This window comes from Phacochoerus africanus, chromosome 2 (assembly GCF_016906955.1).
Source record: "Phacochoerus africanus isolate WHEZ1 chromosome 2, ROS_Pafr_v1, whole genome shotgun sequence".
Classification (NCBI taxonomy): Eukaryota; Metazoa; Chordata; class Mammalia; order Artiodactyla; family Suidae; genus Phacochoerus; species Phacochoerus africanus.
The window spans coordinates 109,044,545-109,069,939 of NC_062545.1; the positions used below are offsets into that span (position 1 = coordinate 109,044,545).

At 38.6% G+C, this 25,395-nt stretch overlaps 1 protein-coding gene across 2 annotated transcripts in view; it reads left to right on the forward strand.

Moving 5' to 3' along the window:
• MTFMT (mitochondrial methionyl-tRNA formyltransferase) overlaps nucleotides 1-22,203 on the forward strand; it is a 29,442-nt gene extending 7,239 nt beyond the window's left edge. The window contains exons 6-9 of one of the 2 annotated variants that reach the window (XM_047765642.1): nucleotides 10,916-11,007; nucleotides 18,958-19,036; nucleotides 19,876-19,958; nucleotides 21,672-22,203. In XM_047765642.1, the coding sequence (XP_047621598.1) occupies nucleotides 10,916-11,007; nucleotides 18,958-19,036; nucleotides 19,876-19,958; nucleotides 21,672-21,857 (440 nt within the window). In that variant the 3' untranslated portion in view covers nucleotides 21,858-22,203. The remainder of the gene's footprint in view (nucleotides 1-10,915; nucleotides 11,008-18,957; nucleotides 19,037-19,875; nucleotides 19,959-21,671) is intronic. The other variant, XM_047765650.1, reaches the window with a different exon arrangement.
• The last annotated feature ends 3,192 nt before the right edge of the window (nucleotides 22,204-25,395 follow it).

Here is a 25,395-nt window from a genome sequence, read left to right on the forward strand (position 1 = left end):
CGGTGTTATTTGTTTCAGTCTGTTTTTAACCTAACGGATTGCTGTTTGTTTTTATTTATGATCTAATTTTATATCTTGAATATGTAAGACATTATTTACATGACTCAAAAGTTAAAACTATTTAAAAGAATGTACTCAGAGAAGTCTCGCCTCTGTCCCCTGCACTCTCAGAGTGTCACATCAGTAAGCCTTCATACTAGGTTGCATCAAGGCTAGTGAAGCTAAGTTTGATCACTTGGTTGAGGTGTCGACCACCAGATCTTCCCAGTGTAAAGATGTGTTTCTCCCTTTCTAAATGGCAGGTAATCTGTGGGATCATACCATGCATGTATCCAGTTCCCTAACAGCTTTTCACATGACAGTTTTAGCATGGATTGATGCTCTTTCCCTGAATGAATTATTTCAATGAAAATCAAAATAGCAATTTTCCAATTCCTTTTACATTTAAGAGTTGGCATTGTTCTGTAAAAAAAGAGCTTTTCCTCATTAATTCATCCTAATTTTACTTCATCCAAAAATGGCAGGATAAATACATAATTCTTTCTCTAATTATAAATTTTTATCTATTTATTTATTTATTGTCTGTTTAGGGCCATACCCACAGCATATGTTGGTTCCCAGGCTAGGCATTGAATCAAAGCTGCAGCTGCTGGCCTGTGCCACAGCAATGCCAGATCTTTAACTGACTGAACAAGGCCAGGGATCAAACCTTTGTCCTCATGGATACTAGTCAGATTCGTTTCCACTGAGCCACACGGGAACTCCAAATTTTTATTTATTTAAAAAAAATTTTATTGTAGCTGATTAACAATGTTCTGTCAATTTCTGGTGTACAGCAAAGTAACCCTGTTATACATAAATATATACATTCTTTTTCTTCCATCATGTTCCATCACGAGTGAATGGACGTAGTTCTCTATGCTAAACAGCAGAACCTCATTGCTTATCCACTCCAAATGCAATAATTTGCATCTAGTAACCCCAAATTCCCAGTCCATCCCACCCCCTCCCCCCTCCTCCTTGGCAACCACAAGTCTGTTCTCTATGTCCATGAGTTTGTTTCTGTTCTGTAGATAAGTTCATTTGTGCCATATTTTAGTGATATGTAAGTGATATCACATGGTGTTTGTCTTTCTCTTTCTGACTTACTTCACTATGAGAATCTCTAGTTTCATTTATGTTGCTGCAAATGGCATTATTTTGTTCTTTTTTATGGCTGAGTAGTTTTCCATTGTGTATATGTACCACATCTTCTTAATCCATGGATTAAGAAGTTGTTTCCATGTCTTGGCTATTGTGTATAGTGCTGCAATGAACATAGGGGTGCATGTATCTTTTTGAATTGTAGTTTTGTCTGGATATATGCCCAGGAGGGGGATTGCTATATCATATTGTAGTTCTATATTTAGTTTTCTGAGGTACCTTCATACTGTTTTCTCCAAACTCTCCAGCATTTGTTATTTGTGGGCTTATTCATGATGGCCTTTCTGACTGGTGTGAGGTGGTACCTCATAGTTTTGATTTGCATTTCTCTAATAATGGTGATATTGAGCCCAGTGCCTCTTGGCTATCCATGTGTCTTCTTTGGAAGAATGTCTATTTAGGTCTTCTGTCCATTTCTCAATTGGATTTTTTTTTTGCTGTTGAGTAGGGAGTTTTTTATGTATTTTGGAGATTGTGCCCTTGTCAGTTTCATAATTTGCGTCTATTTTCTCCCATTCTGTAGGTTGTCTTTTTTATGTTTTCCTTTCCTGTGCAAAAGCTTGTAAGTTCGATTAGGTCCCATTAGTTTATTTTTGTTTTCATTTCTACTGCTTTGGGAGACTGACCTAAGAAAACATTTGTACAGTTGAAGTCAGAGAGTGTTTTGCCTATGTTCTCTTCTGGGAGTTTTATGGTGTCTTGTTTTATGTCTTTAAGCCATTTTGAGTTTATTTTTGTGCATGGTGTGAGGGTATGTTCTAGTTTCATTGATTTACATGCAGCTGTCCAGTTTTACCAGCACCACTTGCTGAAGAGACTGTCTTTTCCCTATTTTATATTCTTTCCTCCTTTGTCAAATATTAATTGACCAAAGTTGTCTAGGTTTATTTCTGGGTTCTCTATTCTGTTCCCTGGGTCTGTATGTCTGTTTTTGTGCTAGTACCACACTGTCTTGATCACTATAGGTTTGTAATATAGTCTGAAGTCTGGGAGAGTTATCCCTTCTGCTTGGTTTTTGTTTCTCAGGATTGCTTTGGCAATTCTGGGTCTTTTATGGTTCCATATACATTTTTGGATTGTTTGTTTTAGTTCTGTGAAAAATGTCATGGGTAACATTTTTTTTGTCTTTTTTTGTCTTTTTGTTGTTGTTGTTGTTGCTATTTCTTGGGCCGCTCCCACGGCAAATGGAGGTTCCCAGGCTAGGGGTTGAATCGGAGCTGTAGCCACCGGCCTACGCCAGAGCCACAGCAACTCGGGATCCGAGCCGCGTCTGCAACCTACACCACAGCTCATGGCAACGCCAGATCGTTAACCCACTGAGCAAGGGCAGGGACTGAACCCACAACCTCATGGTTCCTAGTCGGATTCGTTAACCACTGCGCCACGACGGGAACTCCGTGGGTAACATTTTTGATAGGGATTGCTTTAAATCTGTAGATTGCTTTGGGTAGTATGGCCATTTTTTTTTCTTTTTTTTTTTCTTTTTTTCTTTTTAGGGCCACACCTGAAGCACATGGAAGTTCCTGGGCTAGGGGTTGAATTGCAGCTGCAACAGCCGGCCTACGCCACAGCCACAGCAACTCAGGATCTGAGCCATGTCTGATACCTACACCACAGCTCATGGCAACACTGGATCCTTAACACTGATTAAAGCCCAGGATCAAACCTGCATCTTCATGGATGCTAGTCAGATTTGTTTCTGCTGAGCCACTACAGGAACTCCAGTATGACCATTTTAATGATATTATTCTTCCAATCTAGGAGCTTGGAATTCTCTTTAATTTTCTTGATTAATGTTTTATAGTTGTGAGCATATAAGTTTTTCACCTCCTTGATCAGGTTTATTCCTAGGTATTTAATTTTTTGGGGTGCAACTTTTTTTTTTTTTTGGTCTTTTTAGGACCTCACCCTTGGCATATGGAGGTTCCCAGGCTAGGGGTTGAATCAGAACGGTAGGTGCTGGACTACACCACAGCTACAGCAATGCCAGATCCGAGCTGCGTCTGTGACCTATACCACAGCCACAGCAACACTGGATCCTTAACCCACTGAGCAAGGCCAGAGATGGAACCAGCGTCCTCCTGGATCCTAGTCAGATTCATTTCCGGTGAGCTGCAAGGGGAATTCCTGGGGTGCAATTTTAAAACGTATTATATTTTTATATTCCTTTTCTAATATTCCATTTGTTAGTATACAGAAATGCAACCAATTTCTGAATGTTAGTCTTGTATCCTGCTACTTTGCTGAATTCCTTGATCAGTTCAAGCAGTTTTTATGTGGAGTCCTTAGGATTTTCTATATATAGTATCATGTCATCTGTATAGGTGACAATTTTGCCTCTTCCCTTCCAATTTGAATACCTGTTATCTTGTTTGTCTGATTGCTGCTGAATTCCTTGATCAGTTCAAGCAGTTTTTATGTGGAGTCCTTAGGATTTTCTATATATAGTATCATGTCATCTGTATAGGTGACAATTTTGCCTCTTCCCTTCCAATTTGAATACCTGTTATCTTGTTTGTCTGATTGCTTTGGTTAGGACTGCCAATATTATGTTGAATAAAAGTAGTGAGAGTGGGCATCCTTATCTTGTTCCGGATTTTAGTGGGAAGGCTTTCAGCTTTTCTGTATTAAGTATTATATTGGCTGTGGGTTTGTCATAAATGGCTTTTATTATGTTAAGATATGTTCCCTCTATATCCACTTTGGAAAGAGTTTTTATCATGAGTGAGTGATGGATTTTGTCAAATGCTTTCTTTTTATCTGTTGAGATAATCATGTGGTTTTTGACTTTTCTTTTGTTAATGTGTATGATGTTGGTTGATTTGCATATATTGAACCATCCTTGTGAAGTTGGGGTGATTCCCACTTGGTTGTGGTGTATGGTCTTTTTTATATGTTGTTGGATTTGGTTGGCTAAAATTTTGTTGAGATTTTTTGCATCTATATTTATCAAAGATATTGGCATATGATTTTTTTTTTTTTTTTTGGTAGTATCTTTGGTTTCGGTACTAGGGTGATGGTAGCTTCACAGAATGTCTTTGGGATTGTCCCTTCTTCAACCTTTTGGAAAAGTTTAAGAAAGATGGTTATAAGTTCTTCTTTGTATGTTTGGTAGAATTTGCCTGTGAAGCCATCTGGTCTTAGACTTTTGTTTGTAGGGAGTTTTGAAATTAAATATTTGACTTCACTTCTAATAATGTATTCAAATTATTTATTTCTTCTTGCTTCAGTTTTGGTGGGCTATATGTCCTTAGGAAGTTGTCCATTTCTACCAGGTTGTCAAATTTGTTGATGACATGTAATTGTTCATACTATTCACTTATGGTTTTTTGTATTTCTGCAGTGTCCATTGGGATTTCTCCTGTTCCATTTCTTGTTTTGTTAATTTGGGTTCTTTCTTCCCTCTTCTTGGTGAGTCTAGCCAGAAGTTTGTCTAGTTTGTTTACCCTTTCAAAGAACCAGCTCTTGGTTTTATTGATTTTTTTTCTATCGTTTTTTGAATCTCTATTTTATTGATTTCCTCTCTGATCTTTATGATTTCCTTCTGTTGAATTTAGATTTTGTTTGTTCTTTTTTAAAATTCTTTTAGGGGGTAAGTTAAGTTGTTGATTTGAGATTTTTTCTTGTTTTCTGAGAAAGGCCTATATTGCTTTGAACTTCCCTCTAAGAACTGCTTTTGTGGCATCCCATAGATTTTGAATGGTTGTGTTTTCATTATCATTTATCTTGAGGTATTTTTAAATTTCCCTTTTGATTTCCTCATTGACCTTTTGGTTTTTTAGTAGCATGTTGTTTAGTCTCCATGTAGTCATTTTTTCTCATTTCTTTTCCTGTGATTAATTGCTAGTTTCATGCCATTGTGGTCAGACAAGATGCTTGAAATAATTTCTATACTCTTAAATTTGTTGGGGCTAGTTTTGTGCCCCAGTATGTGGTCAGTTCTAGAGGATGTTCCATGTGCACTTGAAAAGAATGTATATTCTAGTTTTTTTGGATATAATGTCCTGAAAATATCAATTAAGTCTCACTGTTTTATTGTGTCATTTAGGATCTCTGTGGTCTTATTAAGATTTTCTGTCTAGAGGATCTGTCCATTGATGTGAGTGGAGTGTTAAAATCACCTACTGTTACTGTTTTCCCATCAATTTCTCCTTTTATGTCTGTTAGTATTTGTTACATGTATTTGGATGCTCCTATATTAGGGGCATATATATTGATGAATGTAATATCCTCTTAAATTGATCTTTAACATTAAATAGTGTTCTTCTTTCACTTTCTTATGGCCTTTGTTTTAATGTCTATTTTGTCTGATATGACTATTGCAACTCCGTCTTTCGTGTCTTTTCAATTCACATGAAATAACCTTTTTCCATCCCCTCACTTTCAATTTATATGTGTCCTTTGCCCTAAGGTGAGTCTCTTGTAGGCAGTATATGTAGGCTCTTGGGTTTTTGTTTTTGTTTTTTTTTACTCCATTGTGCCTTTTGTGTCTTTTGATTGGAGCATTCAATCTGTTTACATTTAAGGTAATTTTGATAAATGTGTATTTATTGCCATTTTAAACCTTGTTTTCCACTTGATTCTGTTTCTCCTTTGTTCCTTTCTGTTTTGGTTGGATGATTTCCTTTTATTTTATGCTGTGTCCTCTTCTTTTTATTTTTGGTGAATGTATTGTTTGGCTTTGATTTGTGGTTGCCCTGTTTTTCAAGTACGTTAACCCCTTCCTATACCTGCTTGGGCTTCAGCCTGATAGTCATATAGGCTCTAATATATTCTGGAAAAAAAAACCCAGGATTTTTTCTTTCCTTCCTCACATTTTATGATTGTGATTTCCTTTTTTTACATCTTCATGTGTATCCCTTTGCTGTTCCTTGTGTTTATTGTCACTTTTACAGATAGATTTTTTTTTATCTTTTAAGTCTGTACACTACTGGCTTATTTAAGTGATTGCTTTCCAATTGTGATGTCCTCCATCCTATATCTTCTTACTTCTTTCCTGGGAGACCTTTCAGTATTTCTTTTAGAATAGGTTTAAGTATTGCTGTATTCTTTTGGTTTTTGTTTGTTGGAGAAATTCTTTATTTCTCCTTCTATTTTAAATGATATTCTTGCTGGGTAGAGTATTCTAGGTTGGGAATTTTTCCCTTTTAGAACTTTGGATATGTCATGACACTCTCTTCTGGCCTGTAGTGTTTCTGTAAAGAAACCAGCTGATAGTCTTATAAGGGTTCCCTTATAACTAACTCTTAGTTTTTCTCTCACTGCCTTTAGAATCCTCACTTTAACTTGTGCCATGTTTATTATAATATGTCTTGGTGTGTGCCTGTTTGGGTTCGTCTTGTTTGGGGTCCTCTGTGCTTCCTGTATCTGAATATCTGTTTCCTTTAGATTTGGAAAGTTTTCAGCCATAATTTCTTCAAATATATTTTCAATCCCCTATTCTTTTTCTTCTCCTTCTGGAATCCCTATTATGCATAGATTAGCCTGCTATATGTTATCCTATATATAACTTATATTGCTTTCATGTTTTTTCATTTGGTTTTCTGTCTGCTCTCCTGATTGGGTGATTTGCATTATTCTATCTTCCAAGTCTCTGTTAAGTCCTCTGCATTATTCATTTTGCTCTTCAGTGCCTTTAACTCAGCTTGAGTCTGCATGTGAATTTTCTAATTTTTCTTGACTCCTTATATTTTCTAGTTCCTTTCTAAAGTAATCTACATTACTGTTCATATTCGCTCTTAGTGCCTTCATATCCACTCTTAATTCCTTCAGAATTCTCACTCTCACCTTTTTGAACTCCGTATCTGTTAGAATGTAGAGATCTGTTTCATTGTTTGTTGCTTCAGGGCTATTTTCCTGGGAATGATTCCTGAGCTTCTTCATTTTGCTTATATTTTTCTTGTTCTGTGAGTTTAGGGAAAACAACTACTTTAGTCTTGGAGGGCTGTTTATGTGTGAGAGCACCCCTGGGTAGTTTGTGAGGGCTTACTTTTTTTTTTTTTTGACATGAAAGCTGCTTCTGGTTTGAATGCTTGGTTTATGTACAGGCTGTTATCCGCTTGATAGTGGTTGTGCTGGTATACAGCCTTCATGTGCTTCCTGGAAGATGGAGGCAATGGGCAGGGCCTGTAGCCAGTTCCTGGCTGCTGGTGCCTTGACAGTGGCAAGAACTTGTGGGGAGTTGGCACAGGTTGCTCCTGGTTTCAGGGTGCTGGGAAATGACCCTCAGGCATGTGTAGGTGGTGCCCAGAGTCTTTGGCAGTGGCAACAGCAGGATGTGTGCATTCCCAGGGGAGTGAGAGCAATAGGGCGTGGCGCTGGGTTGCACTGCCTTCCTCTGTGGTGTCCCCTGAGGTTTCTGGGGCCGCAGGTGGTACCTGATCAGGATTCCTGGTAGTGTCAGGCCATGCCCAACTCTGGAGTCTGAGATGGCTGCAGTGGTTTGCCTCCGTAGCCTGTGCAAGATGCACCCTGCTGCCTAAGAGCCCTACACATGTGTAGAGAAAGATATTCCTATGGTAGTCCCACTCCTCCTTGTCTCCCCCTTCCCAACAATGGCGCTTTGCTTCTCTTGTGGGCTCGGGGCTCCTCCCTCACAGCTGTGATACTCTGCTCCCCAGCCTGTGGTGCACCACTCCCTAGACCCTCAGGCTGTCTCCACACGGCCAACACTAGTCCTGTCCCCAGAACTGACCTCTGGAGCCTGGGTCTCAGTGCCCAGTCCCCTCCCAAGTATCTCAGGCTGTGGTTTCTGGGATGGTGGTACAGACGGTCTGTGCAGCTCTCTCTGCTTTGCCCTCCTCAGTCCAGCTGCTGTGCCTTTCTCTGGGGCTTTGACGTTCCCTCTCTGTCTTGGCTGATTTCCCTGTCAGTTAGGTGGCCTCCCAGGGTGCAGATTCCTTTCCTCTTTCACAGCTTCCTCTCAGGAGTGCTGGTCCTGTCCTGATTCCTTTTTTTTTTTTTTTTCCCTATTCTCTTCTCACTCTCTCTCTCTTTTTTCCCCTTTGTTCTACCCGGTTATGTGGAGGGTTTCTTGCCCTTTTTGGAGGTTTAAGTTCTTCTGGCAGCGTTTAGTAGATGTTTTGTATGAATTGTTCTACATGTAGTTTTTTTTTTTTTTGATGTGTTTGTGGGAGAAGGTGAACACCACATCTTACTCCTCTGCCATCATGATCCTGCTTCTCCAATTATAAATTTTTAAAATAAGGAGTTGGTGCCATAATCACCTTCAATTATGGTGGCAAATGAGGGTTTTATTTATTATCATTTGACCTGTGGATTTTTACCTTGTTTTATAGTTAATTTCATTCATAATGCTTTGTGCTGCCCACGTGGTCCCAAATTTAGCCAGTGGGAGCCTCTTAAAGTTGGCTCATGCATCCTTTTGACATGCCCCCACCCCCAACTAGTGTGTGAGTGCTTCCTTATTTTCTGTTACAGCATGTCCCAGGCTTACCCGGTAAATCCTCTGTCCCATGTTGGAATCAGCCATCTCTCCCTTGTTCATTCGAGTTGGGGGCAGGTGGCATTTATAAACCACCTGATACAACAAAGCGTCTGGCGATGAAATGTCAGTGGACAAGCCTGGGTGTTATGTTTTTAAAAAATGTTTGAGTTCATATTTTTCTGGTATTTTTCTCTTACATGGAAAGTCTTTTTAAAATCAATACTAAACTTTTCTATTTGCAGTGCAAAGATGATTTCAGAATCACAACATCAATATTCTACAAAAAGTATAACCATTAAGTAAGAGTTAAGATTTTTCTGCCGTTTTTTTTCCCTTAAAATATATCTTACTAAGGGTATATAGTCAGAGTACTGTGTTCAAAACTTACTAGAGGCGTTCCCATTGTGGCTCAGTGGGTTAAAACCTGACTAGTATCCATGAGGATGCAGGTTTGATCCCTGGCCTCAGTGGGTTAAAGGATCTGGCGCTGCCATGAGCTGTGGTCTAGGTTGCAGCCATGGCTTGGATCTGGCATTGCTGTGGCTGTGGCACCGCATCTGCAGTTATGATTTGACCCCTAGCCTGGGAACTTCTACATGCCGCAGGCACAGCCCTAAAAAGAAAAAAAAAAAAACTTATTGGAGATAATTATTTTTTCCATGTGGTTTTGTTACCTAGTTTGATATACAGTTAAGTTTATTTACTTCAGTTGTTTTTTTTTTTTAATTTTCAGGGTTGCTTTTTTTCCCCTTTAAAATTAAATCTTATTTTTGAATATGCAAAACATTTACATGATGCAAAGGTTAAAACTATTTGAAAAGGTACACAGAGAAGTCTTACTTCCATCCCATCCCTATCTCCTTCAATTCTGTATCCCTCCCTCTAGAGTTACTAGTTTGTGATTTAGCCTTTCAGTTGTTTCCTTTTATCAAGATAAGCAAAAACACATATATTAAAACTGATTTTCCTTTTTTCTTCCACAAAATGTGGCATAAAATATACACTCTTCTGCATCTTTCTTTATTTTATAATGATTTTTATTTTTTCCATTATAGCTGGTTTCTGCATCTTCCTTTTTTTTTTTTTTTTTTTGTTTAATGTATATCCCAGTGATCATGTCCTATCAATTGGAAGAGATTTTCCTATTTCTTTTTATGGTGGCATAGTTCTAATTATGTGAGTAAATCATAACTTATTCAATAGATCTCTTATGGTGGATATTTGGATTGGTTGTAATCTTATGCTGTTTCAAATAGTGCCACTATGGGTAACTTTATGCATATGTTACCTCCTACTGTAATAGATAAGAAATTGTGTCTTGGAATAATTTTAATTTACATTGCTCCTTGAGTGAGGTTGAGAAGAGTTTATTATATCTTTTGCCCATTTTCCTATCTGGTTTTTGATCTTTTTCTTCTGTTTTTTAGGCATACTTTGTGTAATAGATAGAAATAAATCTGTATAATAGATATACAGTACCCCTAAATATAATATAAATATATATTACAAGTGCCTTCTCAGCACAGTGGGCAGTGATTCAGCCTCATAAATATATTTTATGTATGTGTGTACTAATTGTATATACTTATATTTATAATATAGATGTATCTCATATGGAATATATATAAATGGATATAAATTACTGTGGTATGAATTGCAAATACCTCATTTATCATTTGTTTTTTGGCTTGATTTATGGCATTTCTTTTTGTCTTATAAGAGGTTTTTTTTTTTTTTTTTTTTTGTCTTTTTAGGGCCATACCCGCAGCATATGGAAATTCCTAGGCTAGGGGTCTAAAACAAGCTACAGCTGCCGGTCTATACCACAGTGATAGCAACTCGGGATCTGAACCACGTCTGTGACTTACACCACAGCTCATGGCAATGCTGGATCCTTAACCCACTGACCAAGGCCAGAGATCAAACCCACGTCCTCATGGATGCCAGTTGGGTTTGTTAACCGCTGAGCCATGAAGGGAACTCCTCAAGAGTTTATTTTTATGTAGTCACATTTGTCATTCTTTAATTGCTTCTGGATTTTGAAGGACTTTTTATACTCCTGTGTTATAAAGAAATTCACCTGTTTTCTTCTAGTACTTTTATTTATTATTAATGTATGTATTTTTACTTTGTATTATGGAAAATTAAAAACATATAAGAGTTGAGAAATTAATATAATGAATTCTCTTGTATCATTCATTATCAGTAGTTATTTTATGGTCATTGAACCTGATATTCATTCCTGCTATTGGCTTTATCTTGTAGCCCCTAAGATTTCTGCTGCTACCAGCTGTGTCAAATGGGAGGAACAAACTTCAGAGCAAATATTCAGACTTTATCGTGCCATTGGAAATATAGTAAGTTTGAAATCAAATTGCAGTTTGATTACCTAGTTGTATATGTTTGTATGATTTACTTTTGAAATATTTTTATTTAGAAATAAATCCCATAAACAAAACCTAAGGATCTTGAAATTTATTTTTTTTTAAATATCTACTCTTTTATTATGGTAAAATATGTATAACTTAAAATTTACCATTTTAACCATTATTAAGTCTACAGTTCAGTGCCATTAAGTACATTGATGTTGTTCAACTATTGCCAGTGTCTATCTCCAAACATTCATCATCTCAGATTGAAAATCCTTATCCATTAAATAACTGTTTCCCATTCCCCCTTCCAAAAAGTCCCTGGTAACGACTCTTCTACTTTTTGGCTCCTGAATTTGCTTGTTCTAGGTACCTAATATAAGTGGAATCACCTAATGTTTATCCTTTTGTGCCTGGCTTGTCTCCCTTGGCATATGTTTTTAAGTTACATTCATGTACTATCCTGTATCAGAATGTCATTATTTTTTTAGGCTGAATAATTTTCCATTGTATGTATATACCACATTTTGTTTATCCATTTGTCTGTGGATGGATGTTTGGGTTGTTTCCACCTTTTGGCTGTTGTGAATAATGCTGCTATGAATATGGATGTGCAAATGTCTGTTTGAGTTCCTGCTTTCAATTCTTTTGTATATCTGACATTCATTTAAAATATATTCTTTCAACTTTAAGTTTTTATAGGGGTCTTTGAATTCACAAAGTATTTTCAAATATATATTTTGCTATTTCCCATAAGCAAGTTTTATTATCGCAGCTGATAGATGAGAGGAATGAAAATAAGTGACTAACTTTAGATGTCCAGTTACGAAGTAATGCACCTAAATCTAACTCCAAATCCAATGCTTTTTTCTGTATCTCTTTTTGCCTTTGGCCAACTTATTACAATTGAATTCTTAAATCCTTGATTTATACATATGGCATACAAACTGGAGTTGTAACTACTTGTTAAAATATCCAAATTAAATTCTCAGTTCTTTGACAAATTTATTGGATTTTTTCCCCTTCATTTTGACAATGTCTTGTGTTGTTTGAACTCTGTGGGGTTTTTAATGGACCACTTTTGTTGGACAAAATAGAGAACTGCCGTTGAATATCCATAGCATGCAAGGTTCTTCAGTGAGGGTCACATTAGGTTGTGGGTATTATGCCATCTTAAGTTAGGATTGGTATTCTTTTTTTTTTGTCTTTGAGGACCACACCTGCAGCATATGGAGGTTCGCAGGCTAGAGGTTCAGTTGGGACTGTAGCTGCCAGCCTGCACCACAGCCACAGCAATGCCGGATCCGAGCCACATCTGCAACCTACACCACAGCTCATGGCAATGCCAGATCCTTAACCCACTGACCGAGGCCAGGGATTGAACCCGAGTCTTCATGGATGCTAGTCAGGTTCACTAACCTCTGAGCTACGACAGGAACTCTAGGGTTGGTATTAGAGTTAGGGTTAAAGTAGATACCCAGTGAGTGGTTATTGAATGTTGTTCAAGGCCGCATTGCTAGTTAGTGTGAATCGGGTTTTTTCTGCCTGACTTCAAATGCTGTAATTTTCTCACTGCAACAGAATTGCATAGGGAAAGGAATACAGACTTTAGCTCCAGACGACCTGGATTCCATCTTCTCTCTACTACTTCCTAGCTTTTAGAGAAGTTATTTAACCTCTGGGCTTTGGTTAGTTCAATTGAAAATTAGAAAATTAAAATTAGTTCATTAAAAAATGATATAAAGTGTATAAAGCCTCTAGTTTGGTATCTGATACAGAGCTGGTACTCATTAAATTATATCTGTTATTATTCATTCACTCATTAAAATATTTTTTGAAAGCCTATTATGTGTCAGGTGTTGTTCTAGGTATTAGAGATAGAAGTGATGTGGGAAGATGGAAACAAATAAGCAACTAAATAAGAAAAATATCAGGTAGTATGATAAGCTCTTTCATTCAAATTAAAATCAGAAAATTTTTGATAGGCTAACTGGAGGTTATTTTAGACTGGATATCTGGATGGAGAAGGCCTCTCTGAACTGACATTTAAGCTTAACTCTGAAAGAAAAAAGAAGCAAGTCATGCCAAGATCAGGAAAAGAGCATTCCAAGCAGAGGGAATGTTTGTAGCTACTATAAAACTCAAGTAGGCTAAATCGGATAAAGACTCTATAAGAAAAGAAAACTACAGATCAGTAACCCCTATTAATATAGAGGCAAAAATCCGTAACAGAATTAGCAAGCTGAATCAAACAACATATAGAAAAGGATTATACACCATGACCAAGTGTGATGTAGCCCAGGAATGCAAATTGGTTCAACATAAAAAAATCAATCCATGTAATACACCACACTAATAGAATAAAGGATAAAAGCCACATAATTATCTCAGTAAATGCAGAAAAAGCATTTGAAATATCCAATACCTTTTCATGATAAAAATGTTCAACAAACTAAGAACAGAGGGGGACTTCCTCAACCTACTAAGAACATCTATTAAAAAAAAATCAATACTAACATATTTAACGGCAAAAGCTTTCCCTCTAAGATCAGAAATAAGACAAAGATGTCCAGTTTCACCATGTCTATTTAACACTGCACTGGAGGTTACAGCCAGGGGAATTACGTAAGAAAAAGGAACAATGTAAAACTGTCTCTGCAGGTAACACAATCTTATATAGAGAAAATTATAAAGAATCCCCCCAAAAAAAACTATAAGAGCTACTAAACAGTAAAGGAAAGCTAAGTAAATGGAAAGACCTCTGCGTTCATGGATTAGAAGACTTAGTATTAAGATGGCACTATTCCCAAAATTGATCTGCACAATTCCTATAAAAAAACCTAGTTGAGAAGTTCCCATTGTGGTGCAGCAGAAACGAATCCAGCTAGTATCCAAGAGGATGCGGGTTTGATCCCTGGCCTCACTCAGTGGGTTGGGGATCTAACGTTGCTGTGAGCTGTGGTGTAGATTGCAGATGTGGCTTGGATCCCAAGATGCTGTGGCTGTGGCATAAGACAGCAGCCGTAGTTTAATTCGACCCCTAGCCTGGGAACTTCCATATGCTTTGGGTATGGCCTTAAAAAGCGAAAAAAAAAAAAAAAAGAAAAAGAAACCTAGTTTTTGTCTTTGCAGAAATTGACAAGCTTATCTTAAAATTCATATGGAATCCCATGAGGTCCAGAAATAGTCAAAATCTTGAAAAAGAAGCACAAAGTTGGAGGGCTCATAGTTCTTGATTTCAAAACTTACTACAAAGATATAGTAATCAAGACAATATGATAATGACAAAAAGTATAACTCAGTGGGATAGAATTCAGAGTGCAGAAATACACCTTTACTTTATGGTCACTTGATTTTTGATAAGAGTGCCAATTTAATTTGATGGGGGGAAAAAATAGTCCTTTTACTACATGGTGCTTGGACAACCGTATGTCCACAATCAGAAAAAAATCAGAAACCTAAATGTAAGAACTAAAACTATGAAAACTCTTGGAAGAAAATATAGGGATATATTGGAGTCCCCACTCAGTGCAGTGGGTTAAAGAATCTGGCATTGCCACAGCTCAGCTCAGGTCAAAACTGTGGCTTGGATTCAGTCCCTGGCCTGGGAACTTCCGTATGCTGTGGGTGCAGCCATTAAAAAATTTTTTTAAATAGGGATAAATCTTCATGAACTTGAAGTAGGCATTGGTTCTTACATATAATGCCCAAAGCCTAAGCAACAAACTAAAAATAGAGAAATTGGACTTTTAAGTCAAAAACTGTTGAGTTTCAAAGAACACTATCAAGAAAATGAAAAGATAAACTGCAGAATAAAAAAATGTTTGAGAGTTCCTGTTGTGGTGCAGTGGAAACGAATCTGACTAGAAACCATGAGGCTGCAGGTTCAATCCCTGGCCTTGCTCAGTGGGTTAAGCATCCGGTGTTGCCATGAGCTGTGGTGTAGGTTGCAGATGAGGCCTGGATCTGTCGTTGCTGTGGCTGTGGTATAGGTCGGCAGCTGTAGCTCCAATTAGACCCCTAGCCTGGGAACCTCCATATGCTGCAGATGCGGCCCTAAAAAAAAAGACAAAAAAATATATATATATATTTGGAAATGAGGGTCTAGTATCCAGAATATATAAACAACTCTGACAACTGTAGCAGAAAGATAAGTAACATGATTAGAAAATCAGCAAAGGATTAAAGTAGACATTTATCCTAAGAAAATATATAAATGGCCACTAAGCACATGAAAAGGTAATCAGTTTCATTAGTCATTAGAGCAATGCAAGTCAAAGCTATACTGAGATACCACTTCACACTAGGATCGCTACAATTTAAAAAACACGACACTAGCAAGTGTTGACAGGGATATGGAGAATTTGAAACCCTCATTCAAATTGGTGGAAATGTGAAATGATGTAGCTCCATTTTGCGGGGGTGTTGGGGGGGGGGGCGGTGCTGCACATGCAGCACATGGAAGTTCCCAGGCTGGGGTCAAATCAGAGCTTCAGTCTCCAACCTACACCACAGCCACGGCTACACCAAGATCCAAGCTGCATCTGTGACCTATGCTACATCTTGTGGCAATGCTGGATCTTTAACCCACTGAACGAGGCCAGGGATTGAACCCGCATCCTTGTGGATACTAGTCAGAACTTCTGGTGCAGCTATCTTGGAAAACAGTTTGACATTTCTCCAGAAAATTAAACACAGAGAAACATTGCTACACGATAACTCTTATCTTCTGCAATTCACCTTTCCTGTCCACTGAGAAATTCTTGTACTATAACAGAAAGCGTGCTTATCTTGGAGTCAGAAGGTGAGATTTTTTTTTTTTAATTCTTTATCTTTATTCACTCATTCATTCATTCATTCATTTATTTTTTGGCTGCCCCCACGGCATGTGCATGTTCCTGGGCCTGGGATCAAACCTAAGCCACAGCAGTTACAGTGCTGGATCCTTAACTGTTAGGCCACCAGGGAACTCCAGAAGGTGAGATTTGATTCCTAGAACTGCCATTTATTAATCAAGAGCAAGACCCTTACCTTCTCTGATCTTTTGCTTTTTTACCTTTAAAATGAGATTAATGACCAGTTCCACAACTGTCAAGATCAAAGGAGATAGACTCTGACTTTAAATCCATGCCAACATGTGATTTTGACAGTAATGTTGATGAACACAGAGATGACTATATTCTTAACTATCCCTTGCATTTCTGCAATGGTTTGATGATAAGATGAGGAGGAGCTTTACCTCTTCAAGAATAAGAACTGTATATTCTAGGGAGTTCCCGCTGTGGCGCAGTGGGTTAATGACCCGGCCTGTCTCTGTGGAAGTGCCACTTTGATCCCTGGTCTGGTGCAGTGGGCTAAGATCTGGCATTGCTGCAGCTGTGGGTTATAGCTCAGCTTCAGTCCTTGGCTCAGGAACTTCCATATGCCATGGGTATGGGCTAAAAAGAAAAAAAAACTGTATATTCTGATTGTATACTTTTCATGTTTATAGCTCTTAGTAAATATAAATGTTTTTCAGTCCATAAGCATGTTTCAAAAATATTTTGGGTTCTTTGAAAGAAAAAACTTAACATAAATGAAAATCATTTCCAATCATTTTATTGGAAGAAGGTGAAAGAAATAGCAAATTATAGAAGAGGATATTGTACCAAAATATGACATATATAAAGTTACAAACACCTGTGAACTTTTCTTCAAATTTATTTAATGCTCTGATTTAATGTTCAAAACTTTAAAACAATCTAACCGTTCTAAAAATTAAATGCCCTCTTTAGAGGGTATATGAAAAAGAGCACAGAGCTGAGAATGAGAAAACATAGATTCCGGTCCTTGGCTCTGCCACTAACTAGCTATGTCTAAACTTGGGGAAACAGCTGCATTTCGCTGGGCCTTGCTTTACTCATCCATGAACCAGAGGACTGAACTACAGTCTGAAAATCAGTTTGCTTTAGATGTTTGAGAGAACTTATTTCTTGGTGTCTGTGAATTTATGTTAGACTATATCAAAGTGTGATAATGGAGGCATTTCTCATTGGCAGGAAGGGCAAGATGGATTATCCAGTAAGTAGTGTTGGGATAATTTGTTAGCTATTAAAAGAGGAAGCCCTCAGAGTTCCCACCTTTTAAAATCAAAATAAATTCTACATGGATCACGGATTTAAATGTAAAAAAATGAAACTGCAAAGAGCTAGGAAAAAGCACATTGAATAATTTTATAATATTTGATAATCTTAGAGGATGGGTAGGCCTTTTAAAGCATGACATGAACCAGTGAAGTTATAAGGGAAAAAAACTGATAAATATTAGTCCATGAAAGTACAAAGCTTCTTCATGGAAAAAATTATTGTACCCAAGATTAAAAGTCAACAAACTGGAAAAATATTCATAATATATCCAGTAGTTAAAGTGCTAATTTCCTAAAAATGTAAAAGACACTTGCCAATTAATGAGATGAACTCTTCATTTTTTTTTTTTCTCTTTGTGGCTATCCCATAGCATATGGAAGCTGCAGGCCAGGAATTGAATCCAAGTTGCAGCTGCACCCTGAGCTGAATCCTTTAACCCACTGTGCCGGGCCAGAGATCAAACCCACACCTCTGCAGCTACCCCACCTGCTGCAGTTGGATTTTTAACCCACTGTGCCATGGCAGAAACTCCTGTTTTTATTGTTTTTTAATGGACAAAGGACATAAATAGGTCTGAGAAATAACTTGGATGTGCAAATAATATATGGACTGCTCCTTGGGCTGACTAATAATACATAGCAATAGATTGCCATTTTTTTTCTCTCATCAAGGCAGTTTAACAGTAAAATGTTGATGTTCTTTGTTTTGTTTTGGGGATTTTTTGGCTACACTTTTGGCTCTCAGAATTTCTCGAGACAGGGACTGAACTGAAGCCACAGCCGTAACCTGAATCACAGCGGTGACCATGCTGAGTCCTTAACCACTAGGCTACCAGGGAACTCCAAGATATTGATGCTCTTTAATCTGGGTATTGAACTTAAAATAACAACTATTCTCCAGAAATATAAAAGTCCTTGGGAGTTCTCATTGTGACTCAGCAGGTTAAGGACCTGACGTCTCTGGAGGATGTGGGTTCAGTCCCTTGCCTTGCTCAGTGGGTTAAGGATCCAGTGTTGCCACAAGCTGCAGTGTAGGTCGCAGATGCACCTCAGATCTGGTATTGCTGTGGCTGTGGCATAGGCCTCGACTGCAGCTCTAATTCAACCCCTGGCCCTGGAACTTCCATATGACACAGATACGGCCATTAAAAAAAAAAATAAATGAAAGTCCTCAAAGATATATCTACCAAGCTATTTATTATCACATTTAAAACATTTTTATAATTTTATAATATGAAATACCCATCATAAAGTAATTGGTTGCATATATTATGGTACATTTCACAGAAGGGAATACTGTGCAGCAGATAAAAAGAGTGAAATGAGTGTGTACTGATGAAAATTTGTCCATGGTTTATGGTTAAGTAAAAAGTTCTTTGTCAAACAGTATGTCCTAGATTTTTGGCAATAATTATATTTGTATAAAAAATATAAGGATATACATATCAAAATATTAACAGTGGGTACCCCTGGGGATGGGAATACAGAATAGTTTCACTTTCTAATTTTTTAAAGCATAGTTGTTGTAATGCTTGCATTTTTAAAAAATAATGAACATACATTTTTAACCAAAAATATTAATAAAGATATTAATGTTGATTTTAAAATAGTGTTTAATTTTAAGATCTTATAAATCCTGGAGACTGAGGGTCATGTTATATTCTATTTCACAAGGTTTAGAGATTGAGTTCCCAATTCCTCTGTAATTGGGAGAGAAGTCAGACCAGATTAATGTGAAATGGTAGTGAAAAGAGTTTGGGGTTGAGTGTTTGAGGGTTATTTCTTTATCATACCTTGTTTAATTTTTTTTGCAGATCCCTTTGCAGACCCTCTGGATGAATAATACCATTAAACTTCTGGATTTGGTGGAAGTTAATAGTTTACTTCTCACTGGTACTTATTTTGAATAGCTCTTGTGGAAAATGTTTTCACTGTGGTCCATTTGAAAATGTGTCTGTTTACCATTTACTAAACAGTTTGTTTGTTTCAGTTCAAGAATGGTAATATTTTACATTCATTTATAGTCTTATCTTTGCAGTGTCCATTCACGTGTATTTTCTCTTCTAATCATCATAAGAACAAGGGAAGCGGGCAGAGCAGTGTTACTGTCCCATACGGAGTTCTGTGGTTTCCTGTGTTAAGGTTTTCAGGGAGTGCAGAATGACTTGGTTGATTTTGTTCTGGTGAATATCATAATGAAAATCTCTGGGCAGCTTAGTAAGAATCCTGGGCCGGGATGTAGTATTTCATGACACTTGTCCTTTAGAGGCCTATCAGTGCCCTCCCATCCTGGTGGACTGAGAAGTGTGAGCCACAGAGGGAGCTGGTATAGTTCAGAGGGTGTCAGAGTTCCTGAGGAATTGAGACTTGCTTGGTCATAGATGGAAGATTCAGCTTAGATCCTAAGCCTCTTGTATATCTCTCCACCAGTAGTCATTTCCCCCAAAGGGTCAACACTTCTAGATTCAACATTTTAGGTTGATCTCTGGGACAACGGGTAAAAGACTCATAGCTCATGGCTTCTTGTGTGCATTGATCCCTTTGGGTTCAAGATATACACAGCATCATGGCTCTGTCCTAAGTTTCAGATTGCAAGGTCAGGACATCAGTGAATGTGTCTTCTCCGGTATTAGTACTATCTTCCAGAATGTTTTTTGATTTTTAAGAAGCACCATGAAGTTGCATAATTATTTATTCTCTCTCTTATCCCCCCTTTTCCCTTCATTTTTTAGATTCAAAATTAACAGAGCAGGCTGTTATTCCAGGATCAGTAATATACCACAAAAAGTCACAAATACTGCTGGTTTGTTGTAAGGTACATTTTCTTTTAGTTTCAAATTATCACACTTTTTTTAGTGAATTTATAGTTTGTATCATTTGTCTTTTCTTTCTTTCTTTTTTTTTTTTTTTTGGCCATTTGGCTTTTTGAGCCACACTGGCTGCATATGGAGTTTCCCAGGCTAGGGGTCGAATCAGAGCTGTAGCCTCCAGCCTACGCCAGAGCCACAGCAACTTGGGATCTGAGCTGCGTCTGCGACCTACACTACAGCTCATGGCAATGCCAGATCCTTAACCCACTGACAAGGCCAGGGATCAAACCTGAGTCCTCATGGATGCTAGTTGGGTTCGTTAACCACTGAACTCTTCATTTGTCATTTTTAATTGGGACTTTACTCAAGTGCATATCCATCCAATTGAGCCAATGGAGAGTTTAATTTTCTCAAGAAATAGTAGAATCTTGGAGTTCCTGACGTGGCACAGCGGAATGAATCTGACTAGGAACCATGAGGTTTCTGGTTCGATCCCTGGCCCCTCTCAGTGGATTAAGGATCTGGTGTTGCCGTGAGCTTTGGTGTAGGTCACAGGCGCAGCTCGGATCTGACGTTGCTGTGGCTGTGGCTGTGGTGTAGGCCAGCAGCTGTAGCTCCAATTAGACCCCTAGCCTGGGATCTTCCATGTGCCATGGGTGCAGCCCTAAAAAGACAAAAGACAAAAAAAAAAGAAAAAGAAGGAAATAGTAGACTTTCTAGTATAATTTTAAGTGATGAAGTTTTGCCAACATGTTATTACTCAGACAATGAAAGAAGATTCACTAACTTTAGTTCTTTCTTAAAAGAACCTGTATATTCTCAGTAATACAATATAATTAACAAGTCATCTTCTTACTATGGCTATCACAAAGACAGTCCTATCAGCGTATCTAGCTGAACTTCAACAGTGCACGTATCCTACTTGCTCTTACTGTTCAACAGTGGTTAGAGAGATTTCTTAACAGTTTAAAATGACTTTGGAACCATTATTGTTTTATAAGACAGTGGCATTATCCTGAGAAGTGTTCCACTGTTCCTCCCACTCCCTGAGAGTTTCCCTTCATGTGGTATTAATGTGTGATGTTTCATGCTTAAGAAAGAGTACTTTAAATGTGTGATAGATTGATCTGATCTACACAAGCTGTAAATATACAACTTCTACAGCAGCCTCTCTTCATCGCTCTTTACCTTATCCTGGAAGAGCATTGGGTGCATATTTCTGGGTCTGTATACATCTACATTGCAAATCTGCAGTTTGCTCTCATAGAAGAAATGGGTTGTCTCAATATGCGAATTTGAATCCACCAGTTATGTTCCCCTCAAACAAATCACTCACGCTTTCTGGGCATCAGTTTTCTCCTCTGAAATATGTTTCCTCTGAGGATAATATTGGATCTGCCTACTTGTTAAAGGGTTATATTTTGATGACCAGAAGATACATGGACACATTCTGAAAACTGTAAAGTACCACAGAGATATAACATGCCTTTTCATTGTGCTCCTCTTTGGTTTAAATAAGTGTATACATTTGTTATCACTCTTTGGTAATAAACTTTCAGAGTCAAAGAATCATATATGTCATTTAGTGCTCTTTGCAGCCAGGCATTTAGTAAAGATTTGTTGGTTTGCTTTTTTTTATCCTATGATAAAAGTTTTATAAACTGAAATTTACCACCAGTTTTGCCAGCACTGCCTGTTCATTATCTTTTGCCCTTTAGGATGGCTGGATTGGTGTTCGATCAGTAATGCTCAAGAAAACACTGACAGCTACTGATTTCTACAATGGATATTTGCACCACTGGTACCAGAAAAATTCCCCAGTTCAACCAAGCCAGTGCAGATTTCAGACTCTCAAACTTCCACCGAAGAAGAGGCAGAAGAAAAAAATTATTGCAGTGCAATAGTACATTAAGTAGTTAGGAAGAAGATGGACAAGAACCAACTACATACTTGTAATTTGTTAAAAGCCTTATTTACAAGGAATTACATTGACTTTCAAAGAAGATGACACTGTTGGAAGGGAGGATTATTGTCAAGATGAATTACCTCACTTTTCACTTTTTGTTTAGCCATAGTTAAAAATAGCTTCTTCTATTTGAATAACAAAAGATGTTTTAAATTAAATTTTTATTTATAATATCAAACACATGCAGATTGTATCTTTCCCTAAGGGTGGGTACAAGTGGTATATGTATATATTACTGAAGATAAGTTCTTTCAAAAAGTACATCTATTAAATTTTTGACATAATATGTCCCCATTGACTTTGTTGTCATTTCAGCAGTATTTAATCTACATTTTTGATTTTCAACAAGGAGTAAAGTCAACTCTTTTTTTTTTTTTCTTTTTAGTGCCACACTCGAGGCATATTGAGATTCCCAGGTTAGGGGTTGAGTTGGCGCTACAGCTGCTGGCCTACACCACAGCCACAGTAATGCCAGATCTGAGCCATGTCTGTGACCTACACCACATCACGGCAACGCTGGATCCTTAACCCACAGAGCGAGGCTAGGGGTTGAAACCTGCGTCCTCATGGATGCTAGTCAGATGCGTTTCCACTGAGCCACAGTGGTAACTCCTAAAGTCAACTCTTTAAATTTATCTACTGTCTAGTTCTCTAGAACTAGTTAACATTTATAATGTGTAATAATCTCTGTCACATTGATCTGTACAATAAATTCACATTTTACACCTAGATTTTCTTAAAGTAGGAATGTGCTAGCATTCTTTTTTTTTTTTTTTGGGGTTTTTTTTTTGGCTTTTAGGGCTGCACCAGTAGCATATGAATATTCCCAGGCTAGGGTTCTAATTGGAGCTATGGCTTCCAGCCTACGCCACAGCCACAGCAATGCCAGATTTGTGCCTTGTCTGCGACCTACACCACAGCTCACAGCAACACCGGATCCTTAACCCACTGAGAGCAGCCAGGGATTGAACCCGCAACCTCATTTGTCATCTAAATTAGGACACATTTGGCGTTCCCGCTGTGGTGCAGTGGGCTAACAGCCTGGCTTGTCTCGGTGGAGGTGCTGGTTCCATCCCCAGCTTGATGCGGTGGTTAACAATCCAGTGTTGCTGCATCTGTGGTGTAGGTCACGGCTCTGGCTCGGATTTGATCCCTAGCCTGGGAACTTGCATATGCTGCAGGGCCAGCCAAAAAAATAGGACATGTTTGTGAGTAAAAGGAAAAACTTATATTAATTACTCCTGGACAAACATAAACAGAGCTCTCCCAGGCAAACCAGGTTGTATGAATACCCTATTTATTGAACACTTGCTGTGTAACCAGCTTTTATGTTGACTTCTGGAGATTCAGAGAGGTAAATGTAAGCAAATGTAATACTACTATAAATGCCATAATGGAGGTACAGTGGAAGCATTAGGTCTTCTTCAAGGGAATCGGTGGAGGCTTCCCGGAGGAGCCAAAGCTGAATCTGAGGTTCCAAGTGAGTTTATTATGCAGTCTAAGGCCTGGAAGAGCATTCAGCATGTGCAGAGGGACGGAGGCATACCAGAACACTTGTACGGGGGTGTTGGGCATGTGGCTCTTAAGCAGCTGAGTGGTGGGAGCATGATTGCCTTTTATTATCATACTTTCTCTTTTTTTTTATTTTATTTTTTGTGGCTGTACCTGTGGCATTTGGAAGGTCCCAGGCCAGGGATTGAATCCGAGCTGCCTTACCCATAAATTTGACATGCACTCTCTTCAACATATGAGCTAGTTATACACACACATATATATATATATATTACATATTTTGTGTGTGTGTGTATAGCTGGCTGGGAGAAAGCGAATAGTGAATCATGGAAGAGAAGCAAATGGCATGTTGAACAGAAAGAGCAGTGTTTTAAAGAAACTGGAAGAATTGACAGAAATGGAATAGAGTGATGGAGATGAGACTGGAAGATCAGATCACCAAGGGCTTAGAACACCATGACAATTTGGACCTTTGTCTTGTATGCAATAGACAATCAAGGAAGTGATACGACTAGATTTGCATTTGGGTGAGTTAACTTTGGCAGTGGGATGGAAGGTAGATTGGACGTACAGCCTGGGGCAGAAGATCTGTTGGCGGGTTAGAAACGCGAAGATCTGAACTGTGGCAGCAGTTGATGGGGGTGGGGGAAATGATGTCAAAGGTTCTTGCAGTGGATGTGAGAATTCAGGTTATCAGCTCTGTATTATATTTTTATGGAGAGTTTTGGCTGCACCACTGGTTAGTTATTTCTAACAAGTTACTAAACATCATTGAACTTCAGTTTCCTCATGTATGAAATGGGGCGGAAGATGAAAAACAATCGTTGTGAGAATCAGTGACTGTGAAAATGCCTTTGGGTTGTTGTTTTTTGGTTAATGTGTTTTGAGCATGTATTCCCCCCTCTAGCACTAAGCTCCTGTTAAGGAATTCAGAGAGAAGGAGCATTGGTGTCCTCTGGGAGCTTATGGGTGGGCATTGGTGGTGATTTCTGCAGGGAGAGGTACCCACTCAGACTCTGCCATGGGGAGTGGGGAACCTTACTGAAGGCACAGATTGATGATTATAAGTTCCCATCTCTTATGACATGGTGGTAACTTGTCTCAGGTCTGCCACCCTGCAATCTGGGTGGAGCCTATCTGGTTGTTAGCTGATTACTGTTGCCCTTGCTGGGTGGAATCTTTTTTGCCAGACCACCTCTAGTCCTTGGCCAGACAGTGAGCTGAGGCCCATCCAAGTCCAGTGATTTCACCTGAGGGGCTGCAGGTGAGGCTGTGTGAACTGGAAAGGGAAGCTGGCAGTCATGATTGGCATGGTTGGTACACTTAAGACAATATGAAACACCTTTTATATCTATGACATCTTGAGGCAAGAATGCAAGCCCATCTCATAGAGGGCAGTTTCCCATCCAGGGAGTCTCAAGCTCATCATGGAACTAGAGGAAAAACACCAGGTTTAGAAATGCCATCTTTGGGAGTTCCATTGTGGCTCAGCAGAAATGAACCTGACTAGTATCCATGAGGATGCAAGTTTGATCCCTGGCCCTGCTCAGTGGGTTGAGGACCTGGCACTGCTATGAGCTATGGCATAGGTCACAGATGCAGCTCAGATCTGGTATTGCTGTGTCTGTGACATAGCCTGGCAGCTGTAGCTCCGATTTGATCCCTAGCCTGGGAACGTCCATATACCCCACCTGCAGCCCTAAAAAAAAAAAAAGCCATCTGGCACAGTGGGTTAAGGATCCGTTGTTGCCTCAGCTGAGGTGGAGTTTGCAACTAGGCTGGGATCTAATTCCTGGCCCCAGGAACGCTGTATGCCACGGGGCAGCCAAAAAGAAAAAAAAAAAGAAATGCCATCTTGATGTTGGCAGCCTCTGTTGCCAGAGGCCAGCTCTGGCGGCCAGGGAGTGTGCACTTTCCCGAAGAAGATGGACAGACGTCGGCTTTTGCATTGGAGACAGCCTCTT